General features: G+C 45.5%; 2 protein-coding genes across 12 annotated transcripts in view; both read right to left on the minus strand.

Moving 5' to 3' along the window:
• LOC131700481 (unconventional myosin-XVIIIa-like) overlaps positions 1 to 5,855 on the minus strand; it is an 81,653-nt gene extending 75,798 nt beyond the window's left edge. For all 10 annotated transcript variants that reach the window (XM_058997862.1, XM_058997860.1, XM_058997861.1 and 7 more), the window contains exon 1: positions 4,801 to 5,855. In XM_058997862.1, the coding sequence (XP_058853845.1) occupies positions 4,801 to 5,829 (1,029 nt within the window). In that variant the 5' untranslated portion in view covers positions 5,830 to 5,855. The remainder of the gene's footprint in view (positions 1 to 4,800) is intronic.
• Positions 5,856 to 10,130: 4,275 nt separating this feature from the next.
• Positions 10,131 to 18,472, minus strand: LOC117430211 (gap junction delta-2 protein-like). 2 transcript variants are annotated; one of them, XM_034050044.3, is made up of 2 exons: positions 18,187 to 18,472; positions 10,131 to 11,308 (listed from the first exon to the last, which is right to left on the minus strand). In XM_034050044.3, exon 2 carries the CDS (start codon positions 11,298 to 11,300, stop codon positions 10,227 to 10,229), a length of 1,074 nt encoding a protein of 357 aa, XP_033905935.3. In that variant the 5' UTR covers positions 11,301 to 11,308; positions 18,187 to 18,472; the 3' UTR covers positions 10,131 to 10,226. The 2 variants fall into 2 exon arrangements, with proteins under 2 accessions (XP_033905935.3, XP_033905936.3); XM_034050045.3 differs by lacking the exon at positions 18,187 to 18,472 and adding an exon at positions 16,341 to 16,428.
• Positions 18,473 to 21,398: the final 2,926 nt, after the last annotated feature.

A 21,398-nucleotide genomic window follows, 5' to 3' on the forward strand; every position in this document is an offset into this window, starting at 1 on the left:
AATTCAGGGAAGTTCCGGCAGGCTGTTGACACAATGGCATCCGGACAAGAACAACACAGACGGAAAACCTGCTGCACGTACCGTAACAACAACAAAAAAGAGTTTGAATTAAAAGGAGAGAAAGAACGAAATGTGGGGTCAATTACAACTGGAAGTGTGCAATTCGGAATTCATTGCAATACAATGTAATTGCAGCTGAACCCGGGCACGCCTGCGTAATTGGAATTCTAATTACACCGTATCATTGATCGCTTGCAGATCAATTACGCATTTATTTGTCATTCGATCGTTATTCTTGTATTTTCAATGGTGACCCCATTTGTTTGAAAAATATACTGCAGTATGTTTCTGTATTTGTACCTGTGATTATCGCTGCTTATTTAGAATAAATAGAGCAAACGTGTTCATATGTGACGTTGTTTCTGTTACTTCTCAGTGTAATTATAACTGTAATTACTGCAACATAACTGCACCTGACAGAGAGCACGAGAGCTTCCCCTCACAGCTCTGTGAGCAAGTGCAGCTTACACCTGCCCCCAGCCCTGCCCCGAGTCCTGCCCCCAGCCGTGCCCCCAGCCCTGCCCCGAGCTCTGACCCGAGCCCTGGACCCGAGCCCTGGACCCAGTCCTGCCCCCAGCCCTGCCCCGAGCCCTGCCCCGAATCCTGCCCCCAGCCCTGCCCCCAGCCCTGCCCCGAGCCCTGCCCCCAGCCCTATCCCGAGCCCTGCCCCCAGCCCTACCCCGAGCCCTGCCCCGAGCCCTGCCCCCAGCCCTGCCCCGAGCCCTGCCCCCAGCCCTATCCCGAGCCCTGCCCCCAGCCCTACCCCGAGTCCTGCCCCGAGCCCTGCCCCCAGCCCTGCCCCGAGCCCTACCCCCAGCCCTGCCCCGAGTCCTGGCTCCCGCTCAAGCACACACCGCCAGTGCTATTGAAATGCACCACATTGCCCAGTTGTTTCGTCATTTTTTTCCTCATGCATTAAAGACCACCAGATCCATTTAACAGGTCTTCAAATCCATTTCAGTGTTTGAACCCACAGATTTTATGGGGACTGAAAAACAGCAAACCTAAGCCAGGGTTAATGCTTCGGTTCCCAATTAGCCATATCCCTGCCTGCTTTGTTTTCAGTCAGCTTGACTCAGGGAGTTTCCTGTAAGTGGAAATCTCTCCTCAGTCTTGTTCAGTAAACAATTTAATAGCAGCTTGCTGAAAGACAAAGAACACTGCTTCATTTCAAAACGCTGTCACTGCAGCATCCACGACACACGCACTGTTTCACAAACATTCGGCTCAGTTATGCAATCTAGGGCAGGAGGGCGGGGGTGGAGGGGTCCTGTCTGTAATTATTTAAAATCTCAGAAATATAACTGTAATTCGGACGGAAATTCCCACTTCTAAGAATGAAAGAAGATTAAGAATCCATATGTTTTAGATCTGTTTAAAAAAAAAAAAAAAAAGTTGCTGAGCACCAAGTTCATCAGAAATGTTGAGAACATTTCAATAAAATAGAAGCCAACCCAAATCAGAAATGATTTCCAGAACAGCTCCCATGCACTCTGAGAATGAAATAATAACGGTTCAGCCAAATGCAACAAAAGTAATCCAGATCTGCTGTGGGGGGGGGGGGGGGGCAGGAAATACAAGGTCTTTAACCCCTTCTGTGTAAAATCCTGGCAATGGATCATTTCTGTTTCCCCGATATGCAGCACACATCCCTTCACAGCACATGTGAACGTCAGCTTCAGCTGCAGTGAAATGGGCCACATAAAAACAAGACCTGGCCACACATAGGCCATAAAACTAAGAAGCAAAACCCTGACAGGAGACTTCAGAGAGTCACCTGCATCCCACATGCGGAACAGAGCCTGGGAAACGTGCTTGATGTTATCAGACAAGATGTAGATTTCACGAGATTGCAGGACAATCAAGCTGAAAACAACAACAACAACAACAACAACAGGAGGTTAAGCACAGTTAATATTAGGAATTCCTGGATTGTTTTATTTTTACATTGCCGGTGGTAATTTAGTAAGATTTTCATAACTTTTAAAAGGGTTCGTGTTTTTGCAGTAGGAATGTGGGCAGCACAGGCCCTCGTGTTGCTGAAGTTTCTATGGTGTGTAAACAGAGCAGCGAGGCCGGCGCGGACCGCGCTGATTGGACCCTGCATTGTTTTCCACATGGCAGACAATGTTTATTAAACATGCGCAAGGTTGCTACGTGTCTGTACCAGTTATAAGACAGTAAATAGCAGCAGGTCAGCGAAACGGATCAGGACGCTTTACTCCAGACCAGCGGAGGGGCAGTGGGACAGAATATGTCTCTGTATAAACGTCAGTGTCATCACAGCACAGCAGAGTGAGCTTCAAAGGCAAGCCAACCCATTACAGACACACACACAGAATGTAGTTCAGCATTCACCAGATGACTTCATACAGTACTGCTAACTGCATTCAATAAGCAACGGGCAAAGGTCAGTCATAGAGGTTTGTGTAAGGACTGCAGAACTATTTATTTTAGAAATAGCAGTCATGTTTGGATTAAATAATGCACGGAATGCAGTGCTTGGTTGCACTCCAGTTCACAAATCAACCTCTCTCTCTACCAGGCTGCAGAAGCTCAGATGACCCGACACAGCTATTGAAACCCGCTTGCCAGCCCAGGGTGAGGAATAGTGTGGATTTTACAGACATGCCACCTCCTGCGCAGCTGAGGCCGTGTACAGCACTGCTGTGCTCAGGTGACACAGTGAGGAACACGTGTCACATGACAAGCTGCCCCCTTCTGATAAATGTCATCTGAGAGCAACTGGTGAGAAGGGAAGGGATGCTTCAACACTCAACTGGGACAGAGTTACAGTGTGAATACAGTACAGTACAAAAATCAAGGTCATGTTTCATCACTACGAAACCACACTTCACCTATCACTAGAATCACACAATACTGCAGCACTACTAGACTCCATAAGAACTTGTCTGTTTAGTTCATTTGACTGACTTGCAATTCAGCAGAGAGAAGAAAGACAGCTGCCTTCTCTCACAAAGACAACACAATCTGCACATCAGTAGCACAGCAAGAAACATGTTTGTCAGAACATGCAAGGAGAAAAAGGAAAAAAAATGATTCCTTGAGTAGGCTGGTTAGTAATTCACCGGCACAAATAAAGCAACACACAAAAAGAGCCATGCGGTCCAGAACCAAAGACTGCCTGAAACCACAGTTTGGTTTAAACCAAGTTAAACTTAGAGATGATATAGTCAAACCTCATGTAAGACAAGTAGCCTAACTACTGTACCACGAGATAGATCTCCTGCATCACTGCACACTGATGTACTACCTTTTACTACTTCAGTTAAAGAAACCATAGAGAAGTAAAGCCTTCCTGTTTTGCCGTATTTCTACCTCATCCACTACGGTAAGTAAAACTGATCCCCACAGCACGCTGCACGCCATGTGAACGCAGGCCTGCTTCAAGTGCCGTGTTATTAGAACAATGCAGAACATGCGCCGATTCTGAGCAGTATTTACAGCATCCCATTAAAACGACACCACATTTACAGCTTTCAAAACGTACAGCAAAAGCCAAACCACTTCAACTAACTTCCCCTGCCGCTGTTCTGCAGGGACTTCAATTACATATGGAGTCCAAAAAGTTTTTAAAACAGGATATGAAGCAGAAACTAAGTGTTGCAAAAAGCATTCAAAATACTGGGAAAAAAAGAAAAGACTTAGAGGTCTTTTCTTTAAAAGGAATTTCATCTTTTCAACAGAAACCCCAACAGGACGTTGTGACCGATCCCTGAAAGGGCTTCATCTTGAAGTGTTGAACGCTACATTGAAAAAAAGGGGGTTACAACAAAAGCAATCCTCTTTGCAGTAAATGTAGAAATCAGCTTGCACTGAGGAACAAAGGCACTCGGATATGACTTCACTCCACAGTTCTGAAGCCAAAGAACAGCCTTCTATTTAACCACGTGTTTCATGATGAGAGTCAGCATGATCAAAAAGAGCAAAACATGAATCGATCATAAAAAACTAAAATAAAAACAACAAGCATGACTGTATAAATGCATCTAACGAAAAAACTAAAAGACGCACACGAGGATGAAAGTAATACGATTCAGCGAGCACATCTCGCTAATTAAAAACACATGTCAGTTCTTTCTCTGCCACACATGCATGTGTGCACGAGGACTCTGAAGAATGCCCACTCTGCTAAGACAGCTTCCAGCAGCCTTGCAGTTTTGCTTGGAAACACATAGATAGCGCACAAGAGCAGGGGTCCTTGACTCCATCAGCATGTCTTGTGTGCGCTTGAGGTGTAGTACGGTAGATACAGAACCAACTCGAGTCAGACAAGACCTTATTAGACAAAGAAAAAGATGAGGCGAAGACACAGCAAACCAGGTGCAATGCCTGTTCAAAATGCTCCACATCATAACTGGAACAATAAATAAACAGAATAATACCCTGTGCAGTACAGTCAGTCAAAGCTGTCAATATGATGTAGCAGCTCCATTCAAAGAGACTGTGGGACCAGCCTAACACTGAGAATAGGCTCCAGGTGTGACTGTGTACAGTGTGTGCAACTCCTCACTGTCTAATGAAGTCCTGTCCACTGAACAGGGCTCCACAGAAGAGGAGACAGTGCCAGCTGTCTTTTGGATAGAGGCAGTGGTTTTTGTTTTTCTATTTTTTTTTAATGACTTTAATTATTTAGCTGACAATCCTATCAGTTTAATGACTAGGTTTTTGTTGGTGTGTAAACACAAAGCATTTCTGGGCTGGAGGGCAGGTACTTACATCGAAAGCCTCTTTGCGAAGGCCCTTGCTGTTCCTCAGCCAGCATCGACTCAGCTCACTCAGCTCCAGAATGGGCTGCACTTTCAGCCGGACGGTGTCTCCAGACTGCCGGATCATCTCCACGATCTCGTCCCGGTTCTTATTCTCCACGTTCCTGCCGTTAATCTCCACCAGCCGGTCCCCTGGCACCAGCCCCAGCGCCAAGTCTTTGGTGCCGGCTCCGGGCTCGGCGAAATGGACCACCCTGCGGTAAACCTGCCCGTCCGCCCCCTGGTCCAGCATAGTCGTCCTGCGCAGGGAGAAGCCGAAGTCGCCTGTGTTCCTCCTCTGCAGCTCCAGCTCCCGCGGCTCGGGGGGCTGGGCCGGGACCACGGCGGGCAGCCTCAGCTCCGCAGGGAAGGTTTTATCCAGCACTTCCGGGATGCGCACCCCGCTGCCGGGCGCAGTCCTGTTGGGAGGGGCGGGGGCTTGCATGAGCTGAAAACTCTGCTTCACCTCCACCTGCGGGGACGGGGCGGCGGAGTTCTGCTCCGAGGGCGTGGAGGAGGTTTCCGACGGGCTCTCGTCCTTGCTCTTCTGGGAGAAGGAGAATCGCTTGATGATCTGGCCCACCTGGGAGTTCTGCTTGGCCAGCGAGCCGAACTTGGCGGCCCGCTGGAGCACGGAGCCCCCCCGGCCCCCCACTCCTCCTTCCTGGTCGGTTTTGAGGTCGTCGCTGGAGCTGGCCGTGCTGAGCTGCCCCGAGTCCAGGATCAGGCTGCTGCGGTGGCTCACGCTGTCCGAGTCGAGGTCGGTGAGGCACAGCTCCGTGCTGCTTGCCACCTTGATGGGGATGGGGTTGGAGATCTCCATCTTGCTCCGGGAGTCCCTCTTGGAGCCTCGGTTCAGGTTGAAGAAGCCCCTCCGCAAGCTCATCTCGTCCAAGCTCTTCAGCTCCGCCGCAGACATCCTCTCCTTCTTGTCCTTCTTGTCTTTTTTGTCCTTCCTCCCGCCGTCTTTCTCTTTGTCCTTTTTCATTAGGCTGAACATCTTGGAATGTAAGAAGTCCTGTTTCACTTATTATTATATATTTTTTTTACAAGATGAACAATTAATTCTTGAACTTTCCTCCAGTTAGATTTTGGTAGACCAGTTTTTTTTTTTTGTTTTGTTTTTTTTGTTTGTTTTTTTAAGTGTCCTGAAAAGCAAAAATTCACAATATTAAGAGTTTACTATAATCAGCAAAACAGTCAAGAGCAGAGCAAAATACTATTAAGCTATGTAAAAAGTTTTTAAGCTGGAGACACAGTTACTGGAAGGAAAGGCGTTTCAGTTTTAACATATCTGTTACTGACCCAGTACATTTTCTGTTATTTTTAATTGCCCCACAAAAAGCCAATTAACATGAAATTCAGCCGAGAGCATTAGGCAATCCTAGCTAGCTGCAGCACTCCATAATTCCTTTAAACGAGGAATCGCAGAGCCAAACCAAAGTCATCTCAAATATTCACAGCGCTGGAGCGCTACAGATGTGGGGCAGAACCTGCCATTCCAAAGTTACATTGCATTTTCTCTTTCTTGAAACTAGCTGGCCTGAGATACAGCAGCTTATTAGAGTATGTATTGGTTCTAGAGTTCTGGTTCTGGAGTTCTGGTTCTGGAGTTCTGGTTCTACAGTCCTGGTTCTAGAGTCCTGGTGCTCCCATACACAGTCCCCAGCCAGCAGCAGGAGTCTACAGCAGCCAGACAAGCAGGGCCTACACTAAACCTCATAATCAGTCTCAGTTAATGATAGGATCCTATTCTTTGACTGATAACGTCTTCAAGTCATCATCTGTACTGTACTGCTGCCCACATGCTACAGTATCTCCATGCATCCTGTACATTACGGTTTGCTCAGCAGCTAAACACAGGTGTTAAGCGTACAGGTATTAGGTATCTGGAACAGAGCCTGGTCTGAATATTTTAGCATTGACCAGCAGCGATGCAGAAGTAGGAAGCAATAACAGTCACAAAGTGGTGCAATGTGATAGCGTGGGATTGCAGAGTCGATTCTGTGAAGAGGGGGTCCCGTTCTTGATGGACTGGCTCAAGGTCCTAGAAGCAGGATCTGTGCTTACAGTTTCCAAATTCCACTACAGGTAACATTACAGTCTGAGCCAACGCCCAAAACATCTTGTATGCCGTTTAAACCTAGAGCTCCAGCCCATAATTCATGAAAGGAAACGTTTCTACAAGCAGTTCAGACTCCCACAGCACATAGAGTGCACATTGCTAACGGAGCATCACTCAGCACTGTGAAGGGCTGCATGCTGTACTGCACACTAATTCAGAGTTCACATGGACTGGGCTCCAAAGAAGACTGGCTACCTTTCACACTGGGTGCGCAGATTCTGTGCAGAACCGGACCAATTTAGCCAATGACCTTCTAAGAATGATCTCCGTGAACGCACCCATTGGCTAAACTGGTCAGATTGTGTACATAATCTGCGCAGAATGATCTCTTTGAACGCACCCACAGAATTTACAATCCCTACAAAACTGCAGCTAGAGATAGGCCAAGAGAACACGTAACACATTCCCTGGGGCAGACCGAAAAAGCAACCGCATTTTCTGATTAGCCATACCGCCAGGAAGCTCTCACCTAACACCACATCTAATGCATTCACAAACCACGCATAGAAACACACTGCGGCTCCTGTGTGGAATTCCGGTTATATTCGCAACCCCGCTGCCAGTTTATCATCTTCCAATCAGGGCACAGCAGCGTGAGCAGCATTTTACATTCACTTCCTGGAAACTGTGAAGCCTCTCCCTGGCAATTATTCAGGAATTCTGGAGATTTCACGTTTTTAAAAAGGAAAGAAAAAAAAAAAAAACTATCGTAATTTACATTTGAAATTTTAAAATAAATGTTTGAAAAAAAAAAGCTTTAATCTATCTCTCATTTGATATGGCATAGTCCACACTGCGTCTACCTTACTTGTATTTATTTATAATATATATATCGGTTTTGTTTAATTCCCTAAAATATTACGCGCACCAAATTAACATTAAACGATCTGTTCATTCTATTGTGTAATAATCTGCAAAGGACCGGGTCTTGTTTAAAAACACACACAGACAGACAGACAAGACAGACAGACTGTTCTTTTGCCAAACAGATTCCCATCGTAATCATAATTCTAAGACTGTAATCAGATCGAAAAAATGTCGGGTCAAACAAAGCGATCTGCAGCAGGGCACGTACGTGCGTTTTGTTCTGTGTTGCACACTTGTCCCGTACTAAACCTAGTATTATTTGCTCTCATTTTTTTTCTCTGAACACCGCCGGTGATTCTGTATCAGCATTCCTCTCTCGTTTAAAAACATCACAAACGATCACATTAGTAATCCGAACCCTGCGTTTCACTTGTAGCAGTGTAGCTGTATACTCACGTCCAGTTCCGATGTTATTAAACGCGCTTGTAATTCCAGGTCGGTGTGTGGGAGCTGTGTTAATAACAGCAGCTCCAGTGTTTTTGTGCCTGAGCCGACTCTGCAGCCGAGGAGGACTGAGAGAGAATGGGGAAAGAACGAGACGCGGGGCGCTCTAGTGCACCCTGGTGGACGCTTTGTGTAATAATGTACAGAATAAACGGAGTTCCATAATTCCACATACTGTGCTCAGCATGCGAAGTAAACCTAAGCGATCAATTGTTTTTAACTGAAGTATACCAATTTTAATTCCAGATTCACTGCACTTATTGCACTATATATATATATATATATATATAGATAGATAGATAGATAGATAGATAGATAGATAGATAGATATGTTATTTCATCTATATATTACACTAGATTTTTATTTCTGTATTTAATACTTTTTTAACTTTTTTTCCAACCAGTTTTTCAGTTGCAATCTTCATTTTTTTTAACACATACACATTTGCAATATATATATTGTGTAGCTTTTAAACAGGGGGTGCATTAACACTTACTGCAGTATGCTATGAGACAGCTGCACTTCAATAACTAATAGTACACGTTATTACTTTACTGATGGCTGTACTTGTTTCATCTTAGAGCACTGTGGAATTGTTAACGTTGCCATTCATTGAATTGCAGGGCTAATACTGTGTAAACGTATCTCAGAAGGTCACAATATACCTCACACATGAAGAACTCCAACAATGTTTTTTTTTTAAAAAAAAAGCCCAGGGACCAAATTTACTGCAGTAAGATGTTGCTCCAGTGAGTTTTTGGGGGTATTTGAGACACAGTGTCGCACGTTGTTACTTTCCATGCACTAGGTTCGCCCCCTTGTGGCTACAGACAGTATTGATCTGTTTAAAGTTCAGAACGCAATATACAGTACAGCATACAGCATTGTTTATTGTATTGTGAGTCTATGAGTAATATATCACATGTTGGTATTTGTTAAGTGCTGTATCTCTGATATGTGTCATGGCTATGCAACACTAACAACACGTTTAAATAAATAAATGCATTTGATTTAATGTCCCTAAAGATGACCATCACACTATTGCATTTCCATATCTGACGTTTAACAAAACAGACAAACTGGAAGTGAAACATCGTATATGTGTCTTTAAATGCGCATTCCTTGCTGTTTATCAATAGCATTTCATCCTGGAGAAAGCCAAGTCCAATATTAGCATGAAGTAAATAACAGGTCCTCTCATGTAAAAAAAGACATCTAACTATGGTAAACTTTGATAAGGGAGGGATGGTAGAGGCAGGAGCCCTTGCAGTGTGTGAGTGTGTGATGAGGAGATAGTGATTAGTCTGGCCACTTGCAGTGCAGCCCTGCATGCCAGTCCTGTGCAAAAGAGTCTGCATTTCGCTTCCCCTCATTAACGACACTAAACCGCATCCAAGGTCGGTCTTTCATTTTATTCAAGGCTGGTGCCTTCAACCCTTAGCGCTTCCATTTCCACGTACATGCGCCATGTCAATCAAACACACACTCAATACACAGCCACTAGGTGGCTTAAGCAAATGTTCTACCTGCACCGAAGTCTAAAGCACATGCAATAAAAAGCACATTCTCTTCATTTCCCCTTTACAACAAACAGAAGAAAACGCTGGCTCACCCAGACGTGAAAAAAACAAACAAAAGCAGCACAGCTGCAGTGTGACATTCAGCAAACATAGACTACAATGCAGGGTTTCACAGACCCTGATTAGCAGTAACCCTGGACTAGCTAATGTTGATTTAGGTAAGGCAGTCTAGGATAAGTGCTCATATGGGTATGTGCAACCACACCAGTTGTAATGTTACAACTTGGACCTTTTTTAATTTATATTTAATAACGCTATAAAAAATCCACTTCAAAAGCCACAAAAGTTTTTAAAATTTTAATCTGCTACTCCATGTAATGTAACATAAAAAGAAAATACAACAAAATGAAATGAAATGAAAATAATAATAATAATATGTTTTAAAGCCATGACTTCTTGCTTTTTCCCAGCTTGGCTAGCTTTGATTTTGCACGTTCCTTTTCGTCTGGGCTTTTTTTGGACGTGTGTTCGATGGTGGAGTCCGTCTCAAAGGAGATGGTGGCGGGGTGGGAGGGGAGGTACCCGGGCTTCTCCTGGGACAACCCCGGGGCGGTCCTGAGGACCAGTTGTTCTTGGAGGGACTCTTTGAGTTGAAGGAGCAGGGGGTTGTGCTCGGAGTGTTGGCTGGTGTGCTCCCTCTTCTCGGGTTCACAGCAGGCTGCACACAGCACCCGGAAGATATAGAGCCAGCCCAGGTAGTGCAGCTCCACGAGGTTCAGGAGAAAGCAGCCCAGACTCACCCCGAACATGAAGTTCAGGAAGATGGTTTTCTCGGTGGCCCTGGACACGAAGCAGTCAGTTGTGTTGGGGCAAGGGTAGGTCGCGCAGCGGAACAGGTGGGGCACCTTGAACCCGAACAGGTAATACTGGCCCACCAAGAAGCCGATCTCCATCAAGGACCTCAGCATGACGTGGACGATGTAGATCAGCAGCACCTTCCTTGAGAGTTTAGTGGGATCTTTGCTCACCTCTCTGATCTCCTCGTCCAAGAGGGTCTGCTCCACCGGCTCGCCGCCCTGCGTGACCCACTCGCTCTGGTAGTCCGCGCGCTCGCTGAAGCTCACGTCCTCTTCATGCTGCTCCACCAGGGGAGGAAGGTCTTTGTGGAGCAGCTGTTTCCGAGCCTCCTGGAGCTCCAGCTTCTCGTCCTTGGCGATCTTGTGGAGGATGTAGACGATGTAGAAGATGGATGGCGTGGACACCAGGACGATCTGGAAGACCCAGAAGCGCAGGTGCGACACGGGGGCGAAGGTGTCGTAGCAGACGTTGTTGCAGCCGGGCTGCAGGGTGTTGCAGGTGAACTTGGACTGCTCGTCGCTGTACACCGCGTCCCCCACCAGAGTGACCAGCAGGATGCGGAAGATGAGGAGCATGGTGAGCCAGATCTTCCCGATCACCGTGGAGTGGTTCTGCACCTCCGTTAGAAAGCGGCCAAGAATGGACCAATCCCCCATTTCTTAAGCTGGGGAAGACACATAGAAAAGAGGATGAGTTAATGAACAAGGCTAGCTTTCAGAAACACATACCTGCATGTGTCATTAGTACAGGACGTGGTCTCTTTATTAGGAACTAACATTGTATCTTAATGAGGCAATGTTATACAAAGGGGACGCACCACACGGCATGTACTGAAAAGGCCTGGATCAGGTAGCTGCTCTACACTTCTTCTATAGCAGTGGTTAAGGGTTCAAGGGGGTGTGATAAGTGGAAATAGTCCAAGCATCCCATTTGGTGACATTGTAAGGTGGTGTTTGAATTGGCTGAGTTTGTGTGTGATTAGTACCAGGTGAGTGGCTAAATTGATTAGCAGTTGATTTTGCTATTTGATTGGTTTCCACACAGTTTAGTTGGTTCTTTTGCCAAGCAGGGGTAACAACATTTATTCAAGCAGCTTATTTTAGCGCCAGCACGAAGCGCCAGCCAACAGAAGAGCCTCAACAAAAGAGCCGGGAGTCTAGCTGTGGGAGTCCAGCGAGGGGAGGCCTGCGCTGAGACGCTGTTCGACTAGATCCGAACCTCCCAGCGCTCTGGAAGAAGCCATCTACTAGTCAGGTCTGTATCCTCCACCCCACTGCTCCTACTGTGCCTTTTGTCTTGCTTGTCCTGCTATGACTGTCTCTCACATCCCTGTTCTGTCCTCCCGTCCTCGTCCTCTGCCCTCCCTCCGCTGTTGCTCCTCCAACCCCTCTAACCTCATTTCTCTGCCTCTCCCCCCCTCCCGCACACTCTCTGGTGCACTCTGGAACTGTCACTCTTCTGCTAACAAAGCTGATTTCATCTCTGCCTTTGCCTCCCACCTCTCGCTCGATTTCCTTGCTCTCACTGAAACCTGGCTGTCCCCTGATAACACTGTTACTCCTGCTGCCCTGTCCTCTCTCTACGTCCTGTCCCATACCCCGCGTCTCACCGGACGGGGAGGTGGGACGGGTCTTCTCCTCTCTCCCTCCTTACTCTTTTCTGTCCCCTCTGATCTCACCTCCCTCTCTGTCACTACCTTTGAATTTCATGCAGTCCAACTAACCTCTCCCTGTCAACTCCTGCTCATTGTTTTGTACCGCCCCCCTGGGCCTCTCACTCACTTTCTGGATGAACTCGACTATCTACTCTCCTCCCTCCCCTCTCTGTCTACCCCGACTGTCCTGTTGGGTGACTTCAACATCCATCTCTCCAACCCCAGCCACTCTGCTGGATTCCTCCCTCTCCTTCACTCCTTCGACTTCTGTCTCTCTCCGTCCCCTCCTACCCACAAAGCTGGCCGTCAACTGGACCTCACCTTCTCCAGGGCCTGCTGCCCCTCCAACCTCTCTGTCACCCCCCTGGACCTCTCTGATCACTATTTCATCTCTTTTTCTCGGTCTCTCCCCCCTCTCCCTGCTCCTCCTACCCCCACTGTCACCTCTCGCCGTAACCTCCGCTCTCTCTCCCCCTCTGTCCTTGCCTCCACTGCTCTCTCTCACCTCCCTCCTATCGACTCCTTTTCACAACTCTCCGTAGACTCTGCTACCTCCACCCTCTTCTCATCACTCACCTCCTCCCTCGACTCCCTCTGTCCCCTCACCTCCCGACCCGCTCGCCCCTCCCCTCCCCATCCCTGGCTCTCCTCTGTGCTCCGCTCGGCAAGAATCACACTGCGATCTGCTGAAAAGAAATGGAAGAGAACCAAACTCCCTGCTGCCCTAGACCTTTACCGCACTCTTCTCTCCTCCTTCTCCTCTACTCTCTCCTCTGCTAAATGTGCTTATTTCCAATCTGTAATCCAAGCCTCCACTAACAACCCACGTAAACTATTCTCTACCTTCTCCTCCCTCCTAAACCCTCCCCCCCCTCCTCCTCCCTCCTCTATCTCCCCTGACGACTTTGCCTCCTTCTTCTCTTCTAAAATCTCAGATATCCGCAAACTCTTTAACACCTCTCCCTCCCCCGCACCCCCTCCTGCTCCAACCCCTACACCCACTACATCCCCTACTAACTCGCCCTCCCTCTCCACCTTCTTGCCCCTCTCAGACTCTGACCTCTCCTCCCTGCTCCAGGGTCACAAACCCACCACGTGTGCCTTGGACCCCCTCCCCACTCACCTCTTTCAAGCTGCTGCTCCTGCTCTACTCCCCTTCATCTCCTCCCTCCTCAACACCTCTCTACTTTCTGGCATCTTCCCCTCTGCCTTCAAAAAAGCCTCTATCACTCCCCTCCTCAAAAAACCTACCCTCGACCCCACCTCCCTCCAGAGCTACCGTCCTGTCTCCCTCCTACCCTTCCTCTCCAAAACCCTCGAGCGGACTGTACACCGCCAGCTCTCTGCTTTCCTGTCCAACCACTCTCTGCTTGACCCTCTCCAATCTGGCTTCCGCTCTGCTCACTCCACTGAAACCGCCCTTCTCTCTGTCACCAACTCACTTAAGTGTGCCCGAGCTGCCTCTCTCTCCTCTGTCCTAATTCTCCTCGACCTCTCTGCTGCCTTTGACACTGTTGATCACTCTATTCTACTATCATCTCTTGCTGACCTGGGGATCTCTGGCACTGCTCTGGCCTGGTTCTCCTCCTACCTCTCCAACCGCACTTACCAGGTAACCTGGCGTGGAGCAACCTCCACACCTCACCCTCTCTTGACTGGAGTCCCCCAAGGGTCAGTCTTGGGTCCTCTCCTGTTCTCTCTCTACACCCGCTCCCTGGGCCCCCTCATCGCATCCTATGGTTTCTCATACCATTTCTATGCTGATGATGCTCAGATTTTCCTCTCCTTCCCCACCTCTGACTCCACCATCTCCTCCCGTATCTCTACCTGTCTGTCTGCTATTTCCTCCTGGATGCACTCGCATCACCTCAAACTCAACCTCTCTAAATCTGACCTCCTTTTCTTTCCCTCCTCCTCCCCCTCCTCTGATCTCTCTATCTCTGTTCCTCTGGAATCTACCACACTCTCTCCCTCTTCCTCAGCTAAAAACCTTGGAGTCACCCTGGACCCCTGCCTCTCTTATTCCCAGCACATCTCCACTCTGGCACGCACTTGCAGATTCTTCCTGAGCAACATCCGAAGAATCCGACCCTTCCTCACCAACTATGCTACCCAGCTCCTGGTCCAGGCCCTGGTACTCTCCCGCCTAGACTACTGCAACTCCCTCCTGGCTGGCCTCCCTGCGTCCGCCACCCGTCCGCTCCAGCTCATCCAGAACTCTGCTGCTCGCCTGGTGTTCTCTCTACCTCGCTTCGCCCACGCTACTCCACTACTCCGCTCGCTCCACTGGCTCCCGATCACCGCTCGCATCCAGTTCAAGACTCTTGTACTAGCCTACAGATGCCTTGATCAGACTGCACCCAGCTACCTCCAGACCCTCATCTCTCCCTACACCCCCACTCGACCTCTCCGCTCCGCCTGCACTAGAAGACTGGCTCTACCTCCGCTACGCTCCCCTGCCTCCCGAGCCCGCTCCTTCTCCACCCTTGCTCCGCAGTGGTGGAACGACCTTCCTACAGATGTCAGGACTGCCCAGTCCCTGACCACATTCCGGCGCCTCCTTAAGACTCACCTCTTCAAACAGCACCTGTAGAACTCCTCTGTTGTATCCTGGGACACTATCACCCTTCATTTAAATATGCTTTATTTTGCTCTTATCTGCCCCCTATTTTACTGCATTTAATCCTGTACCTCAGAATATTGTAATCTCCCAAGTGTTTAATCTGTAGTATTTTGTACTTAATCATATCCTGATGTAACTATCACTACTTAATCATATCCTGATGTAACTTTCACTATTATCTGCTGTATTATTGAATTGTGGTTTGTCACACTTGAGAATTATTGTATTTCTTGTTCTTATTGTATGACTTATATTGTAACACTTGAATGTATTTGTATTTGCTTGCGATTGTAAGTCGCCCTGGATAAGGGCGTCTGCTAAGAAATAAATAATAATAATAATAATAAATCCCAGGCTGCGATTGCACAATGTTGCCCAAAACTGTGAATATTATGTGTTTGTGTTGATTGATTATTATAGTACAGCAAATGTGAACTCTCTACACCACCCATCCCAGTTACAATCAATTTAAATCAGCAGATCAATAAATCATCTCAAGACCGTGCATATTATATTATATACTGTATAGTATCTGTGAGCTCAATCCCACTTTTCCAATTTGATATCCTTTCTAGAGGCCTTTCTAGAGGCCTATCCAGTGCCAAGAGTCCAGAGCCCTGACTACTACTCCACATTGCTGCCCTAATCTTATTTTAAGATTTAACTATTACAGTATTATCAATGAGTCACCTGGCAGGGTAGGGCTTTCCTCTCTAGAGCAAGCAGCAAAAATGATATGTTATAAGAGACCAGCCTATACAGTTACCCCACAGACCAGTTTAATACAGCACTTCAATATACCCACCCAGGACTTATTTATAGCATATCATAAAACAAACCCAATAACAATCATAATAATAATAATAATAATAATAATAATAATAATAATAATAATAATAATAATTAAACATTAACATTTTGAATCAACATTTTTTACACAGATTGAAAGTACAGAGCAGATGCAAATTAATACCTACACTCTAACAAAAGCTGTTAAAATAATTGTGCAGAATTACCGACACCAAACATTTTGGATAGAGCAGCAGATATGTATCTGTAACCCTGCAATGCACATGAATTCATTTTGGATAGAGCAGCAGATATGTATCTGTAACCCTGCAATGCAAATGAATTCATTTCTGTCTGTCTGCAGCGTGCAGTGAGCTTTCCTCATTCAACAGGTTTCTTTCCATATAAAACATAAAGAAGACTTCAACGTGCTTTCATCACTGCCCTCGATTCCCCCACAGCCAGGCCACTTCACTGCATGTATGAATTGATACAGCACTGCAGCCATGCCCTCGGCTAGCGTCAGGACCTGCTGAAACTCAGACCAATGGCTTCTCTGGGACAAAAAACAACCAAAAAAAAAACTAACTAAAAAAAATAAACCCCTCCCGAAAGTTTCCAGACACTCACCTTTGGAAAATGAGTTTCTTCCTGACCCAAATCTGGAATAAAGCCAAGGGATGCAATCTACGCTCCTGTATGTGAAGTGGGAGTTCAGTGCCTAACGCTAGGGAGGCCATTTAGCAGGGCTATGGAGAATGGGCTGACCACACATATTTACTCAGTCTATCTGAAACTTTGTACTGTATGTGAACAAAAGCTTTCAATGTACAGTGTGACAATGATTCCAGCCCACAATAAGGGCACCTTCCCCGCACAGCTATTCACAGCTGAGGACAAAGAACTTGCTGGAAAATTAAACGACAATACGAATTTGCAAATAAATAAAAAAAAAGAAAGGAAAAAGCTGTTGAATGTGGTTGAGGGTGGTGCCTCTTTGATATAGTATATAGATATATATATATATAGCCACACCTATTCAATACTGTTAGAAACACAGTACAGCACTGCAACAGATTCAGTTTGTTACACTAAAAAGATACAACGATTTACACCATTCAAAGAACACCTGTACAAATTACTGTGAAAATGAATTTCAACATCCATTCAAAGAACTGAAGAGGGGAAAACTTTTTTACACTCCAAAATGAAACCATTAAAGATGCGTGATGTCATGTGAAGAAGAAGAAGAAGAAGAAGAAGAAGAAGAAGAAGAAGAAGAAGAAGAAGAAGAAGAAGAAGAAGATGCAGAATGTATTTGATCATTTATATATAATATACAAGGTGATGGAGTGAAGTCCTTTCAAAGTTCTATATTTTCTAACACAGGAACTGCTTGCCGCAGGGTCATTTATCTGCAATTTGCCAGTTCAGGAATTCTATTGTTGTTTTGAAATGTTTCGCTGCCAGCCTGGATTAAAAACACAGCAGTAAACACTGCAGTGCTACCAAGAGGCCATGTCAACCCCACAGCATATTCACATGAGTGTTGTGTATATTACAGTGGCAGGGGTAGTAAAAAGAGGACCAAGGAGACTGGCCTTTGTCTTAAGGGGGTTTTGAAAACACGTTGTTCCCCTACTTTCATGCAGGTCCATCATCCTTTTTCAGTAGCTTGTTTTGTGTGCCTGCATTTATTTCCACTTCATGTGAATTGTGTGAAGCCCATTTATACTGCCAAAAGATTCACTCCCCGTGCTGCAGGTATTAGTAGCCCACATGACACCAAGTCCTATGAGCATCAAAAGGGAGAATTCTTTTTTTGGGGGGGGAGGGGGTCCTAATACCTGTTGCACAGGAAGTGAATCTACAGTGTGGTGGCACTTCCCCCTGTTCAAAGTGAAAATAAACTACAAATCTGAATGAAGACACAATGTAACACTGTGGAACTACAGTAACCACACAAGCAAAGTGATACGTCTGTTATAAGTGTGGATTGTCTCTTATGTCTCAAATATTCTGAATAAATGTTACTTATATTTCTACTTTGTACACAGTTCTCAGCGCTCTTCTTTTACAGTTATTAAAAGATTAACAGAAACTATATTATATTATACCTTCCTGTTTAAGGTCCTTTGGGCGTTTACTGTAATTTGAAACTCAACCTAACTGATTACTCACATACAAATAATGGAACTGGTTGTCCTTTAGCTGACAGAACACATTTTTCCTGTTAGAATCTTTGTAAGTGTATTTTTGGCAAGGTTCCAGTACAGCCAAATATCTAATCTGATACAGACATAGCAGGTGTATGAGATGAAAATGCAGTAAAGCATAGAGAAGCATGGGGAGGCATCATGAGAAAGATCATGAGAAAGCATGTGAAGTTTATTGTATGGGAAACCTGTAAAATGTGCATGGTAAACTTGGCCTATGGGGCGATTTGAGTGATTACATTTCAAATCCTAATACAGACCCAGGACTGTGAATGTCTTCCGTGGGTTGGAGTGTGGTGTGCACAGGCCACATGTCAATCACAGTGCCGCGCGTCTTCTCTTCGATGGCTGACCCCACCTGTCTCTTCATCACAAGCTCATGTTACACGCTCCTGCAAACGAACCAGCAACAAAGAGGATTGATTATTTATGAAGGCTGCGGCCCTGTGCTTCATTTCCACTTGATTTCCACAGAAGGATAGTACAAGAGAACAGTCCAGGTTTATTAACCCTTTCATGCATGAAATATTCAAAATAGCTGAGAACAAAGTAGGTTTGGACACATAATAAATATGGTTTTCAATGAAAACGTTTTTTTTTTTCCTTTGCTTTACAGCATATGGGGGGAAATGGCATCCTTATAGGAGGTCGTTATGCATTTGAATGAACTAGAATGAACATACTGGTCAAAAAACAAATAAAGTCAGGAAAATATGAATAGATACAACTAGCTCCAAAACTTTTCTCACTGACCCCCCGCATCACTGGAAAATACAACCCCCCCCCCAGAAATGACTGTTAAATGCGAACCCAGTAACACCATCCTGTACAGTTCTCTAGAGGTAGTTTAATGGTAAGCCAACAGAGACACCTAGTGCTGAGTGAGCTTCACTGCACAGAGAGCTCTGGATAGAGTGGAACCTCTCAGCTCATGTGAGACAGAGCTGAGGATGAAATAAACCTTACTGCAATTGGGGAGGTGAGTTTTTATTTTTTTTTATTTTTTTTTTTTATTTTCAAAATCTGCTCCAAAGATTTCTTAGGATGATCTAAGTTTAGATCTGCATCTAAAATGCAACTGAATTATTTCTGCAAGTTCACTTGGACATTGCTCAAAGGCTGGCATGCCCCCATGTGGTTGCATTACAACTCTGGCTATCATGTTTGAAATGCAAACAAAACCCCAGCAATGTTAAACTGGTTATTGGAGATGTTAGCTGTTATGCAACCCGCTGGAAATTCATTTTCAAGGTGCTCTGGGGTGTAGGGTGTCAAGAGGATTGCACAGAGATTTAGCTCTATCCCACTGTGACTTCATGGCCTGTGTTCACAATGCTTTAACGAGCTATTTAAAGAGTCTTTTATTTATGTATTATTATTAGAACAAAGTTTGATGTTCTAGACTGTCATTAAGAAGCTCTTCCATGAATATCAAACTGTATTCATAATTAAACAGACTTTGTATTGCATGATAATTGATTCAAATACACACAAAAATACCCTCTTCAGATGTCAGTGGAGATTTAAAGAAACAGATTTATATATATATATATATATATATATATATATATATATATATATATATATATATAATCTTTTTATATAGCATATGATATTACGCTTTGTTTTGAAGTACCAAAGAATAAGTCAACAAATAGCGGAGAAGAAGCCCCATCTATCAAATGAAACAGAACAGCACAGGCACACTCTTCTCTGGTACAAAGTGTCCTCAGAACCCCAGGAGGTCTTCTGGTTTTCGTTCCACCCGAATTCTGTTACTTAATTGAACCAATTATTTTCTTAATTGGTCAACACAAAAAAAAAATGTTCCAGGTCTTTAGCCATTGATGATTTAAGATACCCAGTAACCCTGCAGGATTGTGGCTCTCCAGGGCTAGGGTTGGCCACCCCTGCGGTAGTGCATCAACACCAGGTTCCCACTGAAGGACAGCAGACCCCGTCGCGCTCTTTCACCCTGGAGAAGGAGTTGCATTAGTATAGGCAGGGACCATGCCTGGCTTTAGATCACTGTACAGATAATAAAATGAAAAGGAGCTACAGAAGATGTATAAACCCAACTCTGAAAGGAAGTAGTATCCGAACAGTTATACAGAATAGGGTGGTGTTGCAGATTAGTTTTATGAACGCCTTTCAAATTCCTCTGCAGCCCTTGTCTTCCCTGATCAAGAGATTACCCGTTAACCCTCACCGGATCCCCAGCCCTGCTGCTGCCCACAGCCCAGCACACCTTCTCCTACAGCTCCTCTGAAAGGATATCAGGGATGGAGTCATTTTTCTGACATAAACCAGTGCGTCTGAAATGACTCATCTGTACCGAGAGGCAATGCAAAACACTGCATGGCATTGTGCTGATGAGTCATGCTTCTAAAGCACTATGGGCCACGTTCACAACACCTACACTCCCGCGCACATTTAGAGAAAGCAGTAACCACTGCAGCGGTTCTGGCCCCGTTAAGCTGGACAATACATCAGGGGCGTCCAATCACAGCTCAGTCTGGAGCGCCATTCCGCTCCAGGTTTAACAAGTAAATTGATCTAATGAACTCCTTCAGGGTCTAGGTGCAGGTGGAATTGATTCAATTAAACCATTTAAAGAGGTTTTGGAACTAAGACCCGGAGTGGAAGGGCCACCCCAGACCTACATAATGGTACCTGGGCTGGAGCATGCGGGCAGCACAGTGCATGCTAGATACAGAGGATTCTACAAAGAACAACCTTCGAATGATTCCTAATAATCAGACAGTCACAGGTCTGCAGAGAGAAGAGAAGGCAGCAGCTGCAATAGTGTGGGATCATTAGAACCAGCTGGGATCCAGCTGCAGAGCTAGGATTGCACTGATCAGGCATGAGCAGCGGGGGAACCGTTCCTGTGCAGTTATTATTATTTTCAAACATGGCTGATGTAATAGTAATGTTGAGGGTAAGGGTAATGCGCACTGAGGTGGGATCAGAAATATGAGGATCTTCTGTTGCATAGCGGTTTGAGCCACTCCTGGATTTACTAATAGCCTAACCGGACTCACCTGAGATTGTGCGATCTATCTATTGAACTCTGTTTTGTAGCTCTCTCACGGAGCTGTGATTGCGTTTCGTTTTTTCTAAAATTTTTCTAAAAAATTATAAAAGAAAATGGAACAATTTCCATTAGCCCGACTGGTCCCTGGTCCCTAATGGCTTGTAGATGATGTTAAATACTGTGTTTCAAGCCATGCATTCGTTCTACCCCAGAAAGAGGGTAGCTCTGTGAAAATACATAGCAATAAAAACCCTACTCTCAGAACACCCAATCTGCAGCATCTGGAGAGTTGGCGTTTACTGTAATTTGAAACTCAACCTAAGTGATTACTCAGACATAAAAAAATGGAACTGGCTGTCCTTTAGCTGATAGGGCACATCTATCTAGTGTAAATTCAGTAAATGATACTTTATATTCTGCGCTCATTTAAATGCA

This window comes from Acipenser ruthenus, chromosome 24 (genome assembly GCF_902713425.1).
Source record: "Acipenser ruthenus chromosome 24, fAciRut3.2 maternal haplotype, whole genome shotgun sequence".
Lineage (NCBI taxonomy): Eukaryota > Metazoa > Chordata > Actinopteri > Acipenseriformes > Acipenseridae > Acipenser > Acipenser ruthenus.